Genomic DNA, 23,495 nt, shown 5'->3' on the forward strand with positions numbered 1-23,495 from the left:
TCCAAAAATAGGGGGTATACATGGGTTTGTATGTAAAAAATAGAAATAACCTGAAATGGGAAAAATCCCTATCAAACGTGAAAAAGGAAAACTGCACATTTTAAGCTCTCTGAATAACTTACCAGTACTCTAAGATATGGGTTCAGGCTTTTGGATAGATAATAATATAGTTAAAGGCTAAATTTGAGGGTTTGCAAGAGGAAAAATTGCATATAGCCTTTGCTTTATGCTCTATAGTCTAGAGCCTAGCCTATGTGTTATTTTATTATTTAGCCTACATGAGTGTGAAAATATAAGTTTTCATGCTAAACCCCATTTAGAATAAATCTAAATAAAATCTATAATCTATAATATTAAAACGAAACAGTGTTTTTTATTTCACTCTGAGTCAACCACTCGACGGATTTTCATGATTTTTGTGTTGAAAGAAAGATAATTTTGAGAACTAGGGAATGTCGAAGCCATAATTTTAGTTTAGGGTCCCAGTTTTTTAGAAATTACGTTTTAATTTTAAAAAAGTCTAGCAGCCGACGCTAAGATTCTAAACTAGCTTTTGGCGTAATATAATTTGCTTAACATAACAGGTGGGCAGATTTTCCCATCCTTGTTAGTCAGTCGTGACGTCACGTTGATTCGATCGATTCGGGAAGCAGTGGCGTACCGACACAAATGGGGGCCTGGGGCGGCTATTCATGAGGGGGCCTATATATATATACATACACGCATATATACATACGTGTTTCGTACATAGTTTGTGTACGATTATTAAATTTAGATAGTTATAGGCTACTTTTTTTACTATTACTACTGCAATAAAATATTATATTACTAGTTATAGTTACTAAAGTTTCTATTCTGTATCAAATAAATTAGTATCAAGAGCAATATAAATAAACAATATAAATTTAGTAGTAAGTAAGATGAAGGTAGGTAACAGATATAGAACACAGCTAACATAAATTTGTATTTCAAATTTTATTCTAAAATTACAAGAAAATGTGTATATACAAAACTGGAGAAAAACGACATTCCAGTATTTCAGTGAAATGAAAATACGAGAAACACATTAAAATGTTTTTTTTCGAGCCTTAACTTCAGAAAACTGCTTGATTACTTCATCAAAATTTACACGTTTTGCAGTCTCATTTTCAATAGATAGCAAAGCCAAGCTTGTCAAACGAGATTGGCTCATTGTAGAGCGTAGGTAAGTTTTTATCAATTTGAGTTTGGAAAAACTCCTCTCACAAGAAGCCACAGATACACAAATGGTTAGAAACAGTTTAAGTGCCTCTGTTATGTTTGGCAACGATTCACGAAAGTCCATTTCAATAATAAATTGTAGCATTTTCAGTGATGTCCACGAGGCTGCAACATCAGTTCCTATGCTGGAAGCCTTCAGATGCCGTCTCAGTCTTTTTACTTCTGGTAACATCTCTTGTTCTTCTACATCGTCGAAAGCAGTGGTGAATCGGTTTATATAGGTCATCATAGTTTGGTCGTCTTCTAGTTTTGCAAGATTTTCTGAGTGCACAACAGCAAATTGTTCATAAACATTTTCCATTGATGTTAGTCTTTTTTCTAGTTCCTCATGAAATCTGTCGATGCACTCTAACATAGAGCGTTTCAATTCTTGTTGGGGGGTCAAACCTGCATCTTGGGCAGTTTCTCCTGGCATCATTTTTTTTACACGTTTGCGTTGTCTCCGTTCCAAGTCGATGTCCATTTCCGCACAAGTTTTTGTTCCGTATTCTAAAGCTTTGTCTGTCAGCTCTTCTCTACTATCTTCTAAAAATGTTTTCAACGTTTTAAGCTTTAGTACACACTTTTCCAAGCTAATACCTCTGATTTGAAGGTACTTTTGTGCATGGTTTACCTCCACCAAAATGTGGTACCATAAGTGCAAAAAAGAAAGAAAATTAAAATTACAAATGTTTGTCATCAGCAATTCCGCTGCTCCCCTTGTATCTAAATTTTCTGAAGGATCGCGCAGTTTCTCCACAGCATCAACCAGCTTTGTAAAGTTTTGGAGGATTGGTTTGGTTTTACCGCATCATGATGCGCACTCCATCTAGTCTCGCAAAGTCTCTTCACTGTCACGCCTACGGTTTCTTTAAGTATCTCCCATCTATGTGTAGAGCATGAAAACGTGTTGTAAATACTTTCCAAGGTTCCAAAAAATGTGACACAAACTGAAACACTTCCAAAAGCGTGAACGCCACATAGATTGAGGGAATGGTTTGCACAAGGTACGAAAATCGCTTTTGGATTTTGATCTTTAATTCTTGTTTGTACTCCTGTGTGGATACCTGACATCGTTGTAGCATTGTCATAACCTTGGCTCCTACAAAGTTGTAGATCCAAACCGTCCTTTTCAAGTGATTGGATTATGGCTTCAGTAATATCATGTGCCTTTTTTCCACCAAGCTGAATAAAACCTAGAAATGACTCTTTCACCTCTACTTCCCGGTTGTCAATTTTCACATATCTTATAACTTCACTCATCTGTTCCATGTGAGCTATGTCAGGCGTGCTATCAAACAGTATTCCATAATACTTAGCTTTTTTGATTTCGGAGATAATTTCTTTTTTGACGGCGTTACCCATGAGAGAAATAAACTCATTTTGTACAGCAGGCGATAGGTAAGAAACTGGAATTTTTCCTGCTTGCAACGATTGCTGAAGTCGTATGTTGTGCTCCTTTAAAACAGGGTCATAATGTGAAAGAAGGTCAACCAGTTCTAAGAAATTGCCACGGTTTTCAGAGTCAATGCCTTCTCTGTGACCTCTAAAGGGCAAATTCTGTGTAGCCAAAAAAAGTGTGATGTCTAAGAGCCTATGCAAAATGTCCCTCCATTTCTTCCTCTCTGTTTCCATGACTTCCTGGTGAGCAGCATCGATCGTTTTGTTAAGGAAAAGGCTTGCTTGAAGAGTTTTCCATTTTTCAAAGTTGTTAACATGTAATTCCGAGCTTTCGTGATCAGACACTTTAGGATTTAATTTCCACCAACTGTTGAATCCTGTGATGAAACTGGATGCCAAGGGTTTCTTTGGATTGTTATCAAAGAGCTTGCAACAGAAACAAAACAAGCATTTCTTTTCAGGAGAATAAACCATCCATTTTCTTAAAATCTTTTCTCCACTGGGAAGCCGTATGTAAAACCAATTACTGCTTAACTGTCGTGTGTGACCTTTGGAACTTTCACCAGGCTTCTCTACAGCTGCGAACGGCCCTTCTATGTGTTGATACATTTCACTCCCCCGCCTTATTATATCTGTCCTAATGCCATCTGGCACAGGAGTAGGCCAATTTCCAACATCAAAATCGAATGATAACTCCTCTGGTTCTTCTGGTGGATGCAACTCTGGGTAATAACGTTGCAAAGTAGATGTGTCTTCTTCATATTCCTCGTCTTCTACATTCTCTAATTCTTTATCTTCCTTGTCTTTCCCATTCCCTCCTTCTTCATCTTCAATGAATTCATCATTCCCTCGTTTCTCATATTCCTTGTCTTCTTCATTCCCCTGAACTCCTTTTACTTCTTCTTCATTTCCTGGTCGTTGGTCATAGCTTGTACTTGTACTTTCCAAAGATTTGGGCACATCAAGTTCCGCTTCATTGTTTGCTGGAAGTGATACCCTTTGAGTAAATTTCAATATTGAGCCTGACAGACGTTGAATTTCTTGTTCTTTAGCTTTTTGTTTTTTCTTCTTATCCCATCCACTTTGATAGTTTCGTTTCATTTTATCATGAGTCTAAAAAAAAACAATAGTTTTACCTCCATCTTTAAAATCAAAAGGCAAACTCAAACTCAACACTTTAAGCTCTTGCTCTAAGCCTTTTTTTTATATATTTCTCTGTTACTGTTATTTATTTATTTAGGTTACTGTGTTATGCACTACTGTATTATGTATGTTATCAATATCATGCATTAATTTCAACATATGTTCTTATTTACCAAAATAAAAATAAATACGATTATGTGTCTTCCTCTACCTCACCTGTACTATAAATAATAATGCAAAAAGAAGAAAAACAAAACATTGTGCAATCCCTATCAAATTGAAAAGTGCCGTCTAGTGTCTACTTCCACCCAATTTGGACACTGTTCATTTAAGGTGGTCCCTCAATACCAGCTTAGCCACACATTCACATCACAAAGCTAAAAGAGAAAGGGAAACTAATTAGGCCTACCGGTACAACCTTACAACTCAAATTATATTATTAAAACTAAAAACAACCCTACCAATTAAATAGGCCTAATTTGTTATCAGATAAAATACTGCTTCCATATATTTTTAAGATATGCCTACTATTTGCTAAAACAACCTATACTGTATAGGCCTACCAATACTTGCATCAAAACCAAATAATTTTAAATAATCTAAATAATCCAACTTCATACGATGAAGTTTGATATAAACGAAATAACTTACCAAAAACGTAATTTGATGACAAAGAGAAGTCGTAACATACAAGGAGCTTGTAGGCCTATGCCTATTCTAAATGCTTCAATGCTAATGCTTGATGACGAAATAGCACTATCACAGAAATAGAATAAACCACACGTTTATTATGTGGTTTATTAGTCACGTTAAGTATAAACCACAGTAAACGCTTACACTGACCACTACTTTAACACCAACACACTACACAGTGACTTACAACCTTCCAACCTTTAAACTCTAGCTCGTCGGGCAATTCAAATTCGCCAAACGGCCAAAGCGGGCGAGTCTATGTTTCTAACAGCGTTGGCCGTAGGGGTGGAAGCATTGTCCAAGGCCACACAGCCCCACGACAACAGACTACACTACAGAGTTGTTGGTGGTGGACGGCGGACACTGTCGCACATTGCTTGTAACGGCGTGTATCGTGCACACTGCACACACAATGGCATTTCAGTTTGTTTTAGCTCAGTTTTAAATAACTATGTAAAATAATTATAAATCATGATTGAAAATACATATAGTATTTTAAAAATAATTTAATTTTGAGATTTTCTCTTATATATTTTTTGAAAAGCTATTTTTGTATAAAAAAAGTCTACCATTCGGGGGCCTATGCTAGTGTGAGGCCTGGGGCGGGCCGCCCCCCCCACGGTACGCCACTGTCGGGAAGTCGATGTAGTTCTAAATATCGTCTATCGATATTTGATCGTTATTCGCGTCGAATTCGTTAACATAACATCATGGTTGATGGTTATGGTTGTAGGTTGTTATTAATGTAGGTTTAGGTTGTTTCTCTACAATCTATGAATATGAAGTATGATTGTGATAGTCACAGTAGAAAACGCTTTTAAACTAAAGTTATAGAACGGTCTGTAAATTAAATTTACCTCTCATATGCAAATCTAATTGTATTATCGGTAATAAGGAGCTTATAACCAAGTTGGACTTGGCTTGTGACCAAGTAAAAGATAAACAAGAACTTGAAGCTATTATAGTATTATACAGGTTATGGCCAAAATCCTGCTTACAAGCAGGCCTGCAAACAAATTTGCTATACGTAGATACTTCGGTTTCTTGCAATTTTAATAGAAAATTGGTCGTATGTATTAACAAAGTGTAATTTCGATTCCACTTGATCACCATCATTATTATCTTCTGTTGCCTCCATTTAAAATCCTCTTAAGCTGGGTTTTCCTAGACGCGGAGTCGGCCAGCGGAGAGCGGACAACGGAGAGCGGAATTGAAATTAACATGGCTTTCCGCTCCGCTGCTAGGAAAACAGTAACATTAAATTGCCAAAGACCAGCTGAGTCCGCTCTCCGCGTTCCTCTCTCCGCTGGCCGACTCCGCTGCTAGGAAAACCCAGCTTAATAGGCCTAGGCCTAAGTTAATACTTAAGTCATATAAATATAAAAATGTATAGGCCTAGGCCTATCCAGAAAACAACTTCTCGTAAGTTAAGTACGGGTATAAATTAAAAATTAAACTAGTGATGTTATATCTGAAAACACGATTAACAACTTTTCTTTCGTTACGCTTGTCGACATTACATGCAATCCAACCAAACAAAAACAAAGAAAGAACCAAAGAACGAGAATCTAGAGTCCTGAACCTAACCAAGCAAGATTCGAGAAAGAAGATGGAAGCGTTTCGTTTCAGCGATTCTCAAGTAAAGTAAATTAGGGGTATTCGATATCGACTATTGACTTGTGGAGCTATGCGATACCAGTACCATAACTGCATCGCATCAACGATGACGTGACGACTGACTAACAAGGATGGGAAAATCTGCCCACCAACATAACAGCTGTAAACATTCAAGGCGTTTCAGCTTTTGTATCACAAATTCAGCATTTGGATAAAAATGTAAAGACATACCGGTACTTAGGGTTGACTTATTTATACTATGTGTAATGCTAATCATTGATACGTTCAATTCTTCTGTAAGAGGATGGATGGCAGATTAATTAAATATACATAGTAAAATACTAGGATGTTCAAATTATTTTTTAAAGCAATCTTTGTAATCTTCGATCTGTTTTAGAGCAATATAATTTGTTTTAACTAACAGTTGGTTAAATATAAACTATGTAACTATGAGGTTATTTTATTTTTGTCATTGATTATAGGAAATAAGTAAGATTAGTAGAGATAATTAGACCACAGTTTTAACCAAAATTAAAAAAAAACCACAGTACAAATCGAGGCTCTGTACACGAGTCTTAATAAAAAGGATAAATGCAAATTATTTTACTGCTCCACTTTTCAAGGAAAGATTAGAAAAATAACAATGTTTACATGTTTTAATTCTTCATGGTAGCTTTTTGTTTACAATTAATGTTTGTCTGCTTTAACTTTGTTTGGATTAGGCCCGGAAATATTGGTGTCATAAAAAGAAGATCAAGAATAATCAGGAATCACGATTTTAAATTACCACCACAACCTCAGCCGGGTTTTATACAAAGATAAACAGATGGATGACATAGATTGAACACAACGTCAACATTGACCTAGGATACTGCAATTAGACAAACCATCCTTTTATGAAATCGTGTTCAGTTGTGGTTACGTTTGGGGGCGTCTATATCAGCGCCCCCAAACGGGAAAATATCAATTTTCTTTCAACTATGAATATATTGTAGTTTAAATTAACTAATATGGGAAATTACGATGTAGGCTACATTTATTCAATGAGGGTGGGTAATTATCAAGGATAGAACTGATAACGGTATGTATAATAAACATTGACAATTACGTCATTAGCTTTACTAGCGTGTTTACTTTTTATATTCCTGCTACATGTGACCATGATGTGACCAGTTCTTTTTTCAAATGAACGTTATTTGAACCAAACAGCTGTTTCAAAACAAACTGTTTTTATTTTTACTTTTAATTTATTTGTCTACGCTTATTTATTTAGCAACTAGCGGTTGTACCCGTGCTTTGCAACGGGAAGAGGACACAAAATAGAAACATTTTAATCTTTACGTCTGTTGCATATAATAGTTACACATCCGCCAACGCTTTTAGAAACAAAATTCAACTTTTATAGCCTAAATAGAAACGTTTAAGTTATATGACTTTTAAATCTGGTAAGTAGTGGATACCACCATTTTGGTTTTGATTAATTTTAAATCTTGTGTAGGCTGAAATGAGAAAAACTTACCAAATCTTCGAATAAAACATTGACATACATGATTTAAGTCAGCTGTTATAAACTTTAGAAATATTGCTGTGCCTTATCAATACAGTTTTTTTTTTGAAATATTAAAGAAACTATATCTATAGGTACTATAAAAATTTTAAACAAATAATTTAGCATTAAAGACAGCAGACAAAACTAATATCATTATCAAAGCATCAAGGACTAAAAAATGTAATAGCGAATACAGTATATGTTTCATTGCATCTCTGATTCTACTCTACAAAAATATCAACAAACAACTTAATTTACAAACTCGTTCTTTTAGTCAGTTCCATCGTCCATTGCCTTTACATTTTCACACTTACCATTAAGTAAACATAGTAACAGATATTTCATTGATTTTAGAAACAAAAGAACACTGTACTTTAATCAGTGCTGTGGCAAAAAACAAATAATAAATGTATCAAATTAAGTAAATGTGAACTGAAAGCTATGTTAAGATAAAATAAGAGTATTTTGTATTAGCATTTGATAATTAAATATAATTACATATATACAACAGATTTTAGAAAACAAAAATCAACGTACAATTTAGTTATTGATGATATTCTTTAGTTTAATTTAAGCATAGATTTAGCAAAACACAATAACTTAATTTACCTAAATATACATATAAAAAACAATGTGATGTGCAAGTTTAGTTATGTTAAGTTAATCCAACACATGTTAAGCAGTTAGAATTTATTTAAATTAGCCTCCAAATTCATATAAAACATCTATACTTTCTAATTTTAATACTGTTTTCATGAAAACATATCAATAACATTATTTTAATAACTTAGACGCTTTAAAAATCCAAAGCAGAGCCGGAGTTGATACAGCAACGGTTATATAATTTTTTTCTATAATCATTGACATAGTTTCATAATAAATAATCCATTATAAAAGGTTAGATTAAAATAAACCTACCTCATAGTTATGGAAAATATTATATTTAATTTCTTTGTACAAGCTGTCGCTTGGGGTAGCCACTGGTGTGGCGAGGACGCGCGACAGGTGTGGCGAGGCCACGCGTCTGACCGAATTTTTAACAGACATACATGTTTCTCAGGGTGAATAAGTAAAGAAGCTGAACTATTTATTTGACTTTTACTTAAGCGTCGTAAAAGTAGACGAAACAAAAGGATTTGGAGGCAATCCGTTACTAAAAATAAGACCTTCAGGGGTATTTTTCAGTTTTTTTATGATGATTTCAGAGATGACGACAAGATGTATTTTGTTTTTTTTTCGGGAGACGAGACGTTCTTTTTATAACCTTTTAGGAAGAATTTAAGGTGACTTATCCGTATCGCATAAGAAAATAAATAAATTTAATTTCAGCTAAGGAGAGGCAAGCACTTACTTTGAATTAAATATTTTAATGGTTTTTAATTGATTTAATCATAATAGTAATACAATATTAGCAGCAAAACTCAGCTTTGCCCGGGTCAACATCATATTCACAATAATAGTAATAATTGAGTAATAGGCTACAGACAGTATCATGAACTTAACTGATTCAAATGGTCAAAATCTCAAATGAAAGCCTTTGTTTTAAGGGGTAGTCCTATTTTAAGACTAAGACCTGTAGAATAACTCAAAGTGGAGTTACGAATAATTGATTGCAGGTAAGTGTTCAAATAATAATTATTATTGTTGATTCGTGATTCAGTAGCGTGCTTCACGTACGTCCGATCTTAATAATTAATAGCTGAAAATTCAAATCTGGAATTTTACTGAATGTTCTTAGACCAAAACATATAGGATAATGTAACCAGAACTGGCAAAATACGGCTTTATTTTTTTGGTCGAGTAATGCAGTAGATATCTGTTCGTGAATACCTTTAATTTAAGACCAAAATTATGAAAATCGGTCAGGTAGAAGAGCCGAACCGACTCGGAAAAGAAAACCAATATTTATTAATAAATAATTAATATAATAAAATGTTGAAACAAAAATCAGGACTGAGGCGAGGGCAGACAGTAGGGTCCGCTGTGGCCCGCGACTGTGGCTGCGCGTAATATACAGCATATGATAACATGGCCCGCTGGTGACGCGACAGTCGCGTGGGCTTGCGACTAGTAGCGAGGGTGCGCGACTGTCGCGGCGACTGTCGCGTGCCTCGCCACCGCAGTCGCGTCGCTTAATAAGCTCCATATGATAACATGGCCCGCTAAAAGTGGCCTTTGAGCAGTCGCGGTCGCGCGCCACTCGAGTGGCCGCGCATAATAAGGCTCATAGGCTACTGGCTAATGCAGTGAAATTGATATAAAGGATAGGTGTGACTATTAGTTTTGATGTTAGGACACCACAGTTTAATTATGTGTACAGTGAATTTTATTGGATACTATCATTTTATTTTAGCTCGTTTATAATCAGACCTACTGGGAATTGTGAATAGTAGTTATATTGTGGTGATAATTATTATGTAAGAGGCAGGTATGCTATGGAAGGTGGTATCGTTGACTAGGTCTACATACTTTTCAATTGACTATTACCATAGACTAACCAACACAAGTAGACTTCTCATCCCATTGTAAATTTTGAAGCACGTTTTTCGTGTCTAGTTCATGTACGTGACACAAAGGCGCTAGTGTCGATGAAACTTTGTTTCAATTATTTTAGGGTTAATTTCTTGATATCTGCTTTACTGTTTGGTTATATAACTAGGGGACAAGTTATTGTTTATGATTAGATCGTATTATTTGGTTAAGCGAGGTTTTAAATGGGTTTAATAACGGGAAACAAATTGTAAACAAAACACGACCTCTACATAAACCGTACATGAACTAACAATAAAATTCTCTTCAGCTGTTCCATAAGGATGAGAAATCTACTAAGGGAGTATGTTTTATCTATGCTATTACTCTCTCTATTAGGCGATCAGGCTCTACTGTACTTATAATCAGTGCGCGTCTGTGCGAATCGGCTGCAAATCTCACTTCAACGCTTTTCACACCGTAAAAATAGCAGAATTGCTGTTTTATTGTAAAATTATTGGATTCAAAATGCATATCATATAGGCCTATGATGGAATAAAAACGTATTTCGTCACACAACATTTGTTTACAAGAAGATTCTTCACATTAAAACTGCAAGAAACGTTGACTTTATATGTGTAAACTAGCTGATCTGAATTGTACACGGTTTTAACTGACTACTGAATTCCCGTACGTAGGACGGGCTAACACCTCGTTAACATGTTAAAAAATATTAATTTTACTCTAGTTATAGCTTGTAAAATATAAACTGAGGCTATAAGTTTCACCTGTAAATCATCTTCATTTTCAGTATTGCTATGTTTGGTTGAGTTAAGCTGTAAGTTAAAGCCAATTCCAATTTGTCTTCCGAAGACATTCCCCTATTCTTCTTACTTAAATTTACCATTTAGGCCCTACCTTTACCCCTAACAAATTTTCATACAGCAGACGAGAGACAGTAGCAATCTATCTAGCTAGATTGAAAATTTGCTATAACAGCTGTTGATCAGTATTGTTGTGATGCGTTAAGACCTGGGATCTCGGAAAGTCACTACTAATTGCGGGTCTGTGGGATTGTGGAACATATGCATCAATTCCTGGCACGTTGAAAACTACAAAACGTCCTTGGCTTTTCCTTGAGTTTTAGTTTTTTAGTTTAGTCAATATTAGTGCATAACGTTTTGTGGTGAAAGACTGCATTTTTTAGCAGTCGTAATTATCCCGTTTGCTGAGTGTCACCACACCCCAAATGTGTTATATAATCAATGCTGAAAATGTTATTTACGAAAATTACTGCAGACATTTTCCATCTTTCTATTTCTTGTTAAGTACAATAAATGGTATCTCTCACTCACATTTCCTGGAGCACCCAACTGAGGACTCTGTAACAATATAATAAGCTCATAATAAGTTGTTGAATTAATTACCTTCAAAAGACTTAGTAATAACTATTTCATATTGGAAAGCATTAGTGTAGCTGACAAATTAATAAAAGGTTAAAATACCTACCTGATTGTCCCATGGCCATGGATGTTTGAACTCATGGGGAAAATTACATAAGTTGCAATAACTTGTAAACCACAGTTTTTACAGCAATAGGGGTTGTATGTTCAGAGTTAAAAGGACAATAACGTACTAAATTTTAATCAAAATCGCTCAAGATATTTTTTGGGAAAATAATTTTTTTTTATTTTATGAGTTTTTTTGAGGAAATCACCATTAAGATTAAAATCTCAAAAACATGAAATGACACCTGGAGATACCATGGATTTAGTTCCCACAGGTGGTGTGGTCCAAGCTCTGTACATATCACACACATACAGAATTAAATGAAAATTTAAAAACGTACGTTTTCAGGAAAAGCACTTTTAAAATTTTTTGTTTCTTTTTTCGAAACTTTTTTTCTTTTTTTTATTTCATTGACATTTGAAGTTTCATAAAATGTCCATGGTAACGCAATATCTTTGGTGATTTTTTATTAATAGAGCATCTTTGATGGAAAAACACGAAATTTTGAAACGACCATAACGGACATAAAACTGAATATTAAAAATAGTTAATATTATTTTGATAATTATGTTTTGCTATAAATTAATTTACTTTTATGGCCATTATACAATAAACAGTTCACTAAGCTTTTGGTATATATATATATATATATTTGTACATATGTATATTTGGTCTTTCTAGAAAAAAAATAAAAAAATAAAAAAATTGAAAAAGCCAATAAATTTTTAAGTTTGTATAACTCAGAAAAAATTTACCTGAGACACGAAAAATTGTTATGTTTTTATAGAGGTGTGCTTATTTTGTGTATAAAACATTAATATATGATGATATTTTAATTTTTGAAATTTGTATGATAGAAATCATAAACGTGATGATGAGGGACAAGCGGTACGGTCGTGAATTGTCTGGAATAATCTAAATCTTTCTAAACAATCCTTCAATTATACTGATAGTTATAATAAAAATATGTGTTTCAATTGAACGACATGTTCAATTTACAATGATATTTAAGTTATTGTCACGACCAAACACAGTAAAATCCATAAGGCTGGATTGGTCGTGAAAAACCCCCGATGGTCATGCAACTTTGGTCGTGACATTACGTGTTATTTGGCTCTGTTCTGGCGGTAGCCCTGCACCTCATTTTCGAGGATACAAAGTGGACTTCTAGGTTAATCTAGCAATTGAAATATATCATAAACAAAAATTAACACCTTGTCTACTTCATCGAATGACTGCGTACGCGTACGGTCATGGACACACCAAAATTACAAAAAACACAAATTTGCCTTTATTGATCTTGTAATTCCTCCTTTCAACTCGAAACGACCGGCACTACAAAAACTTGATGTACACCCCGAACTAGTCTCTAAAACGAACTGACGCAATCGACACCAGGCTTGCCACTGTCGTGCTCCAAAGTTGAAAATGTTTCCCAAATGGTCCTGACGCCAAATCGAGGGACAGACTTATTTTGTCATGGTAGTCAGTTTGCAATGACAATAAAATTATAATATGCTCCTATTTTGTAAGTTTAATAACTATTGATGACATAAAAACATGGCTTTATATATTTCGGCATGAATAATTAGTCTAAAAACAGTGTGAAAGTTGGAAAATGTACCCTAGGGACACGTCATGCTCGTGAATTTTGAGACTTTAAAAATAAAAAAAAAATACCTAGAACCAACCTATTTAAAACCAAATAAATGTGTGTAACATGTTGCCCCCGTCCCAAAAAAATATTAAAACACATAATAATAAACTACAAATCCAGTATCTACGAAGTAAAAGGCCAGGGACATGAAAACGTACGTTTTTAGATTTTCACTCACTTACGCACACAGACATCACTTCAAAAAACACTTTTTGAATTCAGTTGGACCAAAAACGGATACATCCACCAAAAATTTAAACTCGAACATTTGGACAAAAACAATATTTACAGTATATGGGTAAATCCACAGCTATGTAATCAAAAAGGAACATAAATTTACAGTTGAATAAAGCAGTTGCGAATTTAAAATGTAGACCTACTTTTGCTGTACTCATCAATGGCAACCTCTGTTAAGTGAAAAAATAAGTCAGCCAATGGGTAGCTACAGCGGTTTACAGCTGAAACTATCTCAATCAATAGACTTAGGTTGATTGTGTATTAACCATTAACCATTAGCTATATGTTAAAAGCTACTCGGATAACACACTGTACATCTATATTCATTCACTAATCTAAGTAATCACAATTGTAGTTTAGCACTATAACTATTCACTACGAAGGTCAAATTTTGTAGGCCTACCTGTATCTGATAAGGGTCAAACTCCGATCCATGTTGAAGATAGGCATACCTCATTCCTTCTCTCCTCTATAACACAGTAGAATATGAACAAATATGTGTCTTTTCTACCTTAAACGAGACAGGTTGTCAATCTAACATTTTACGATTTAGCTATGGAGCATCTGGATTAATTTCAATAAATGAAAATGTAATCCTTTGAGAAAGTATGTATCAATAAGTCTTTCCTAGCAAAGACCACACCAAAACGGCCTAGTAACACCTGCATATAACCTGCTAGTAACCTGTTGCATTTAAAGCATTAAAAATATGGTATATGCTCATTTGTGCGTTTGAAGGAAATTAATGTATCGGTTTGTGTTGTATTCTCACAAGAGTTTCTTCAGAGTAACAAAGTGTATTCTGTGAAACAAACTTCTCTTCTTCGGCAAGTGACACTGTGGTTTTGAAAGCCTGTGAAACTTGAAACAGAGCTAAATAATGAATTCTCGGCAGTGTTTTACATTATTTGTTTGATGGTAATTACTCACAACAATTCATTAAGACCTTTATTCTGCTTCTGCTAACTCCACTTAATCTAGAAAGTAGTTTTTATTTGTGTATCTCAACTGTTATCACAAAAATGTGCATTCAGGAATTAGTTTCAAACACTGAACCGATTTCATGGTAAATTTAAAAAACTCACATTTAAAAATCATTGACTTTAGTTTGGATTCAAAAGGTAAATACCCCACCTGTAACTGGCGACAACGTGTTGGTGAGGCCAAGTACCAGCTTGGATATAAGTGGCCATGTCAGTAAGTAAGTGAGTAAGTATAGTCTATTCTAAGTTTTACAGTTTTACACAACAGGATCAAAAAGTTAGTGTGTAACGAAACGAGAATTTACAGCAACACACATTTTATCAGGGCCGGCTAGAGGGTGGGGCAGGGGGGATGCCTAGTCAGATGTAAATTTTTTCTGTACATGTAACATGTAATCGGCTTGAGTAAAAAGTTTTAGCATGGTTTTCCAGTTCCGCCGGCCCTGCATTCTATCTGTGGGTCAATTGAATCAAGTTCTTTCAGTAGCGTAGCCAGGATTACGTTAAGGGGGGGGTTATTCAACGTGACCATGCCGGGGGGCCTGGGGGGTCGAGAGGGGGGTCCGGGGGTCCCCCCCCCGGAAAAATTTTGAAAAATAATAGCTGTAAACTAGCGTTTTTATGCAATCTAGACATATTAATTTTTAAAACATAAATTGATTTTTAATTGAGTTTTTATTATATTTATCCTATTTGATTAAGGTGTTTAAACATGAATTTAAATTTGTAACATTTTACAGAAGAATATTAAAAATGTTACTAAAATAGTTTCTTAATAGTTTTGCATGCTTTTCATTTTGCTCACATTGGCCTAACTTCCGTTTCTTCCCAGGCCGCTTACAATTATCATCACTCATTTCTTCCGGGCTATCTTAGTTAATTCAACTTCAGATATGTAAATGTAATTAATCACAAGGATAATGATGAGATAACGTAATATTTCAGCACCCAATGATCGATACGTAATTTAAAGCCCCGTTCACACTGGGCGAGTTTACAAGCTACACGCCGGATTTTTTACACGCAGCTAGTAAAATAGCTCAGTGTGAACGACGAACTCGCTCAAAAGCTGCTTGTAAAAAAGCTCTTGAAAAAGTTGACGCTGCCGCTACTTTACACGCCAACTCGCCAGCTTTTGAGCGAATAGGCGTGTAAAGTGGCCGAGTGTGAACACAGTTGCTTGTGCTTGTGCGCATGTTATTCAAAGATGTCGGAGGATTTGGTTCAAGCTAGCTACTGAGCGTGTGGAAAAAGCATCGTGTGAACGACTACAAGCGCACTCGCCAACTCGCCGGCGTCTTTCTACACGTCTGCGAGTTGGCGAGTGGACAAGCTCCGTGTGAACGAAATACACGCACACTCCCCGACTCGCCGGCTTCTAACACGCTGGCGAGTAGCTTGTAAACTCGCCCCGTGTGAACGAGGCTTTTTATCTAAAAGTTCACAACCTCAAATCACGGTCAATTGTTTTACAACCCACTCAGTAACGCAGTAAGGGCATCAGTGATCTGTCTAAAGTGTGAGTGTCTATCTGACTACTGAACTGACAGTGACACTAACCAACCAGACTACTCTCCCGCGCAAAATGACGGCTAGGGCTAGCGAATCCACAGTGGGAACGGGGAGCGAGTAGAACTGGTGGAAGTGGAACCACTAGTACTGTTGCAGCTCTGACTACATGGCTACATGTGATAGAATCAATGCCCACCCCCGCACCATCAAAGCTTTTGGTGAATATAGTCGTAGTGTACGCCTTTTGCCGTGACATGAAAAATGTTGTAAAACACTTAATATATTTCTAAGACTAGGTAAATTGTTTAGCATTTTCTTTATTTACTGGTTAGCATAAAAGTATACTACGAAAACATATTTACTTCAACAGTAAAATATATAGGGACACCCAAGGGGGGGGCTGTAACCCCCAAACCCCCCCCCCCCTTGGCTACACCACTGAGTTCTTTTCTACTCTATTACAGGCTTCAACTTTGACTTGGAAATGGAATCTTATGTCCAAAATAAATTTTCTTTACCACTGCAAAAAAATGAACTAGGTACCACTGCTAGTAAACATTGGGTTGAACTCTGTTATTTGCTTTGAAGATTACAAAACTTACTCTGTCAACATAGAAATATCAAAATTTTAAATAGCCTGACAGATAGTCTGCTTCCTTTTCCCCAACAGAGGTATTTTGTTCATATGAATGATGATACATATTTTTCTGATTTCTATGGTTTTAATCATGTATTTAAAGGGTCAAAGTTGTAACTCTATCTCTCTCTTTCTCTCTCTCTCTCTCTCTCTATATATATATATATATATATATATATATATATATATTTATTTATTTATTATTTATCTCTTTTAACCAACAATATAGATAATACGCTATCAAACAATTCAAATATACCTGAGCATGCTCCTCTTCATCAAGAATAGTTTTAAAAATAGTAGATTGCTGAAACAAAAGTAATCATCAAAACACAACTCAAAGTTCATACAGATTATATTTATGGCTTAAATTAATTATTTTTAAATAGTAACAGAGGGTTTCTTTTAGAATTAGAACATCTTCAAAATTTTTAAATTGCACATTTCATCATATTTTGGTTAAATACTGAAAGTTGAAAGTGAAAATTGACCTTGTTTTGCATTTAATAACAGCATAGTACACTTTGAATGCAAAGAGTTTCAATATTTTATTGGACTTACTCGTATAAGGATAGGTTAAGATGAAAAAATTGCCTTACTATTACAATTTATTTTTATTTATATGCCTGCTTTAATATTATACATTTTATATCTTTAATATTTGTTAGTGAATTTCCCTAGGGAAGTAGCTATTTAAATTACTCCATTTTACCTGCTCTGAGGTGTTCTGTCACTATCATTAAAACAGTGATTTTATTATTCATCAATATGAACATTTTGTTTTTTTCTGACCTAACAAACGCACATTTTTGAACCTGTTAAAATGTGGTACAATGAGATATAATGTTTTATAAACCTTACAATCAATGCAAATATATACTTTGAGCTGTATTATCTCACACTTTTGGCAATAGTTAAGGTTTTGTTAAAACATTCTTCTCTTTCTTCCTGTTTCATGTTTTAAATAAAAACACAATTGAAGTTTCAATACTATTTATTATAAATTGTAATTAACATCGACAGAATTACATTTATGCTGCAGTTAATGAGCCGACATCTTTTATTCTGCATCGGAAATCAAATACACTTAAAAGAGAATACACAAAGACCAAAGAGTAATACCTCTAAACATGGACTTAACTATATACATATATCAACATCCCCTCTCTTTTACAAAATTGAAAATTTTAACTTTCCAAAATACAACTTTAACATTTTCCTTTCAAGTCTAACAAAATATACACCAAAACCTAATCATAAGACAACCGCTTTGGATTTCTTATCAATCTACCATTTCGGCTTACACAACCATCGAAACTTTTAACAATTTGTTCTTCTGATGAAATTCTAGGAGTTAGGCCTACTGGTCTTTGAAACAACACTGGACTACTTTGCGGAGAAATAAGGCTATTACCATTAGTACCTGACAAACTGATTTGTGAATCTGACTTAGGACTTGTTTCAGGCATTATGGTTTCATTACCTGTACCGGTATCATTAGACAAATCTGGCCTAATCATCTTCCTATTTCTTACAAACATTTTATCTTTCTCATCAGACAAAACATAGGATCTGGGGATTCTATTTTTTTCTACTACTTTTCCTGATGTCCAAGGTGAATCAACAGTTTTCTTAAAATACACTTTGTCTCCTACATTTAAAGAGGGTAACTCTTTGCTATTTCTATCATAGTACTTTTTAATACAATCTTTTCTCTTGTCTGACAAAATTTTGTTAGGTTTTGTTACTTTAGGCTGCAAACTACTTTTAGACAGTGGCAATAGGCCATTGAGTTTTCTACTAAACATTAACTCTGCTGGTGAAGGTTGATATTGTTTACTAGTGTTACGATAACTTAACAATGCAAGATACACATCAGACTTAGATTCTTTTGTTTTCTTCAGTAAGTTTTTCGCTATTTTGACACCTGACTCAGCTTGACCATTAGATTGAGAGTGTTTTGGACTAACTATCACTAGCTTAAAATCGTACAACACAGAAAACTCGTGAAAAGCGTTAGAAGTGAATTGACTTCCTGAATCAACTACTAAAGTAACAGGAATTCCATGGCGAGCAAATATTGATTTGCATTTCTCGATTACAGTTTTTGAAGTTATGTCTGACAAAGATACTAACTCAATATATTTAGAATAATAGTCCATTAGTACAAGAAAATATTGGTTATCAAACTCAAAAATGTCACCTGACACTTTATGCCAAGGCAAATCTGGTACATCATGAAACAACAACGGTTCTTTTGCATTCATAGGCTTAAACTTAGCACAAACACTACATTTATTTACAAAACTTTCAATGTCTTTATGTAAGGTGGGCCAATACAATAAATTGCGTGCCCTAATCTCACATGTTTGTTTTCCTACATGGCCACAATGCAAACTTTCAAGCATCATTTTATGAAGTGAACTAGGTACAACAATAGATTGATTTTTGAAAACAAGATCATCTACAACATGAAGATCATGTTTAATACTCCAAAATGGTAAAACCATATTACTGACTTCAGGCTTTTGAGGCCAACCTTTAGATATATACATCTTTAAAATACCTAGACATTCATCTGAACTGGTTTTTTCTCTTAGCAGGTTTAGTTTACTTTCAGACACGGGAAGATAAGATTTTAACATATTTACCTCACAAATGATGTCCTCATCTAAAACATCAATATCTTCTTTACCTTCTACTGGAAGTGCTGCACGTGACAGTGTATCAGCTATATACATCAATTTACCTGGCTTGTATACAACAATCAAGTCATAGCGTTGAACTTTTAGCATCATTCGCTGTAATCTTAAAGGAGCAGCAGTAATGGGCTTCCTAAACAAACATTCTAAGGGTTTGTGATCAGTTTCAACAGTTACTTTCCTAGAGAAAATAAATTGGTGAAATCTAGTGCAACCAAAAACTATGGCTAGCATTTCTCGTTCTATCTGACAATAATTTGACTGAGTCTTAGTGAGCGCTCTAGACGCATACGCAATTGGATTATCACCACATAACAATACAGCACCTAAACCAGTTGAGGAACAATCTACAGACAATGTTATTGGCTTACTTGGGTCATAATATGATAAAACAGGAGGAGATACTAACAAAGACTTTAAAGTCAAAAATGCATTTTGTTGTTCGGCATTCCATTGAAATAAAACATCTTTATGTGAAAGAACTCGCAAAGGAGATGTTACAGTCGAATAATTTGGAATAAACTTTGATAAGTAATTGGTAACTCCTAAAAATCTTTCCAAGTCTTTACGATCTTTAGGTATTGGCATCTCCTGTACAGCTTTAAGCTTAGAAGGATCCGGAGTTAAACCATACTCAGTAAACCGATGACCCAAAAACAAAACTTCACTCTCAGCAAATTTACATTTCCTAGAGTTAAACTTAATATTAAAATCCTTAGCTCTTTTTAATACTTCCTTTAATCTTAAATCATGTGTTTGTTTATCAGGAGCACCTATGCAAATGTCATCTATGTAGGTGACTACACCATCAATACCTTCAAATATTTGAGATACAGTAGAATGAAATATATCCGGTGCACTTGAGATACCATATGGCAAACGAAGGTATCTATATCTACCAAAAGGTGTATTAAACGTACACAACTTGCTACTAATATTATCCAACTTAAGCATCCAAAATGCACTGCTTGCATCAAGAGTTGAAAATATCTTACAATTATTAAACTTTGATGACACTTCATCTATAGTTGGCATTTGACAGTGTGTTCTTTGTATATACTTATTCAGGTTTCTTGGATCTAATACTACCTTTAGTCCAGAATTTTTTTTGTTTATTAAAACTAAACTGTGAACCCATTCTGTAGGTTCATTTTCTTTTACAATAATTCCATTAGCTTCCATTAATTCAAGTTCATTTTTCAAAGGATTTAACAAAGCGAATGGTACTCTACGACATGGTTCAATAATAGGCTTAGCATCTTCACTTAATGACAAATGAACTGTTGTAGGAATGTTACCAATACTACCATCAAAAAGTGAGCTGTATTCATTCAAAATGCTACTAACAGAATGTACCCTTTCATTAGGCCTATGCATATTTTGACCTAGAGCAATATTATTTACACTTTGGTTCTTAACATCAGACAATACCTGACCGTTGTAGGCTGTTATAAGACCTAAAACGCGACAAGAATTTAAGCCTAAAATTGGCGAACATTTCACATCAACTATTACAAAAGTAATACAGAACATTTTCCTGTTGAAAGAGCAATCTAAATCTACAATACCTAGTACCGGTATTTTTTCACCAGTTAGTGTACTAAGATTTATATTCGAGGTGCGTATTAATGCCTTTGATAGGCCTAGCCTATTAAACAAATCAATTGGGATGATATTTGTCTGAGCACCTGTATCTATTTTAAATGATATTGTGTGTTCCCTTATGTTCAAATTCTCTAGCCATTCATTAGCCCTGGATTTACACATGTAATTTTTAGGAACAGAATCATTAACTGAACATATATTACTGAATAAAAAGTTTTTGTCAATCACGTAATTAGATATAGATTCAGACGTGAGCGATACCGTATCAATTGAAAAATATTCTTGTGCACAAGTACTTTTAGAAGAACTGTCTTGCCTACCTTGCCTTATAGCTACATCTTTCGAATTAGAATCTAAACTTAGGCCTACTTCACAAACCTTTTTGGCTGATTTGCATACACTGGCAAAGTGGTTGTTTTTACCGCACTTATAGCACACTAAGCCATACGCAGAGCACTTGTTAATACCGTGATTTTTCCCACAATTACGGCAGTTTGAAATAAACTTCTTAGCACTTGTACTCTTGTTAGGCCTACCTGTCCCAGTTGATTTCTGCTGTGACGGTGGATGAAATTTGTTCCGTTGGTCCTGATGAACCTGTTTCTGTCTGAACGTTTGTGGTTGTTGGTAACCCCTCTCTCGTTGCTTATGGACGTTTACTGAATGGACATTATGTTCTGCTTCAAGTTCTCTGATGTGTTGTTTAGACAGTTCAGCAGCTTTACAGATTGCCAAAGTCTTCTCCAAGTTAATCTCCGGCTCTCTCAATAATCGTTCCCTGACATTCTGGTTTTGAGAGTTAAGCCCTGATATTAAGACATCGCAAACAAGACTTTCGCGGACAGAGTCAAATTCACAAGCGAGGCTCAAGTTAACTAAGTCTGTATAGAAACTATCGATGGATTCAGATGGCAGCTGTTTCCTATTTAGAAATTTATGTCTCAGAACCGTGAGGTTTTTCTTAGGCGAGAAATGGTTTTCAAATTTACTTACCACCACGTCATACTTTTTTGCATCTTCGGATGAGAGGTTGAACGAATTGAAAATGTCTATGCATTTGTCACCCAAATTATGTAGTAGTAGAGCAACCTTCCTATTGTCATTTTCAGAATTTAGGTTAGAAGCCAAGAGATAAATCTCAAATTTCTGATACCAGTGCTTCCAATTTTCGGCTAAATTGCCCTCGAAATTAAAATTCTGAAGATTGCATGGAACCATTGTGAAATTATCAGTTTTTCTAGACACAGTCCTTTGTTCAGTTTGTTGAAGCACGTTTTCATCTTCCGACTCACTCATTGTTATAACACATTTTTATGTTAATTTATTACTCACGCACTTGAATTTATTTGTATCCCACTTATAAGACACCATGTTTCATGTTTTAAATAAAAACACAATTGAAGTTTCAATACTATTTATTATAAATTGTAATTAACATCGACAGAATTACATTTAGGCTGCAGTTAATGAGCCGACATCTTTTATTCTGCATCGGAAATCAAATACACTTAAAAGAGAATACACAAAGACCAAAGAGTAATACCTCTAAACATGGACTTAACTATATACATATATCAACACTTCCCTCTCCTTCCTTAATCGTTCTTCTCTTTGCCTCCATTCGTTCTCCATCTTTTTGCTGTATCTGAAAGTGTAAGCACAGACAAGAGAATTTGTAGTTTGATGAAAGTTGGGCGGTGTATTAAACTATAAAAGAGGAAAAAGCGTACTTGTTCTTATAAAAAATGATTCCCAAAAAAAATATAAAAAATTATTATAAAAATGTTAATGACTATAATAATTAAAAAAATAATTGAGGAGGATTTCTTATGTAAAATAGTCTGAAGACCACTGGGAAACACTTTTATTGATCATCTTCTGTATAGTTCAGTGTACATAATTATATATATATGAATTTGAATATATTTTTATTATGTACATTTAATATCAATATCAATATTGGATCATTTATCAATATTGGATATATTTTTTTTTTGTGGGGAGGAGGTAAAAATGTATTTACGCACACTGAGATGCTCAATGGTCTCTCAGTAGTGCTGGACTCCCGCACGGGCTCAATGTCCCCGGACTACAGGACCAGCTAAAAACCCCATTCATCTCCTAGGACACTAGTCTGGAATGTTAAGTACAATACTTCAGGCTAGGGCTTTTTAACTATGCCACTGAGGCTCCCCTTCTTATTTCCTCTGAAAACTAAAGCCAGTCAAAATTGACTTTGTGTCGATTTTAAATTCCAAGGTTTAAAATCCGCGCCAAGGCAACGGACAACACAACTCCATTCAACCATGAGGTAACGCGGATTGAAACGAGGGCAAAGACCAAAACTAGTGCAAGTGCAAACTTCACTTGGAGCAACCCCATCAACTTTGAAGGTGGTGTGTCGCCGGTGTTAGGACAATTCTATCAATGTCTCATTCATAGCTTGGAAATTCGCGTTCGGGTGAAACTTGTACGTGCGTCAAAATGACAGCAAATGTCAAAATTTCATCGAATTGCTAATCGGGGGAGTGTTTTAGTTATA

At 34.8% G+C, this 23,495-nt stretch overlaps 1 protein-coding gene across 9 annotated transcripts in view; it reads right to left on the reverse strand.

Annotated features, from left to right (window-relative positions):
• The window catches only part of LOC128990591 (uncharacterized), a 90,656-nt gene that overhangs the window by 63,616 nt on the left and 3,545 nt on the right, over window positions 1-23,495 (reverse strand). For 7 of the 9 annotated variants that reach the window (XR_008490544.1, XM_054413035.1, XM_054413038.1 and 4 more), the window contains exons 1-4: window positions 21,947-22,591; window positions 16,906-16,953; window positions 13,918-13,983; window positions 11,467-11,493 (exon numbers count right to left, since the gene is read on the reverse strand). Coding sequence is in view for 8 of the 9 variants with exons in the window: in XM_054413035.1 (XP_054269010.1) it covers window positions 11,467-11,493; window positions 13,918-13,983; window positions 16,906-16,953; window positions 21,947-22,249 (444 nt within the window). In the remaining variant the exon portion in view is untranslated. Of the gene's footprint in view, window positions 1-11,466; window positions 11,494-13,917; window positions 13,984-16,905; window positions 16,954-17,546; window positions 17,591-21,946; window positions 22,599-23,495 lie in introns of those variants that run through there. The other 2 variants (XM_054413041.1, XM_054413042.1) reach the window with 2 other exon arrangements.

The sequence above is a fragment of the Macrosteles quadrilineatus genome, unplaced genomic scaffold (genome assembly GCF_028750875.1).
Source record: "Macrosteles quadrilineatus isolate MER2022 unplaced genomic scaffold, UCM_ALF_1.0 Scaffold_3__2_contigs__length_128488019, whole genome shotgun sequence".
Classification (NCBI taxonomy): Eukaryota; Metazoa; Arthropoda; class Insecta; order Hemiptera; family Cicadellidae; genus Macrosteles; species Macrosteles quadrilineatus.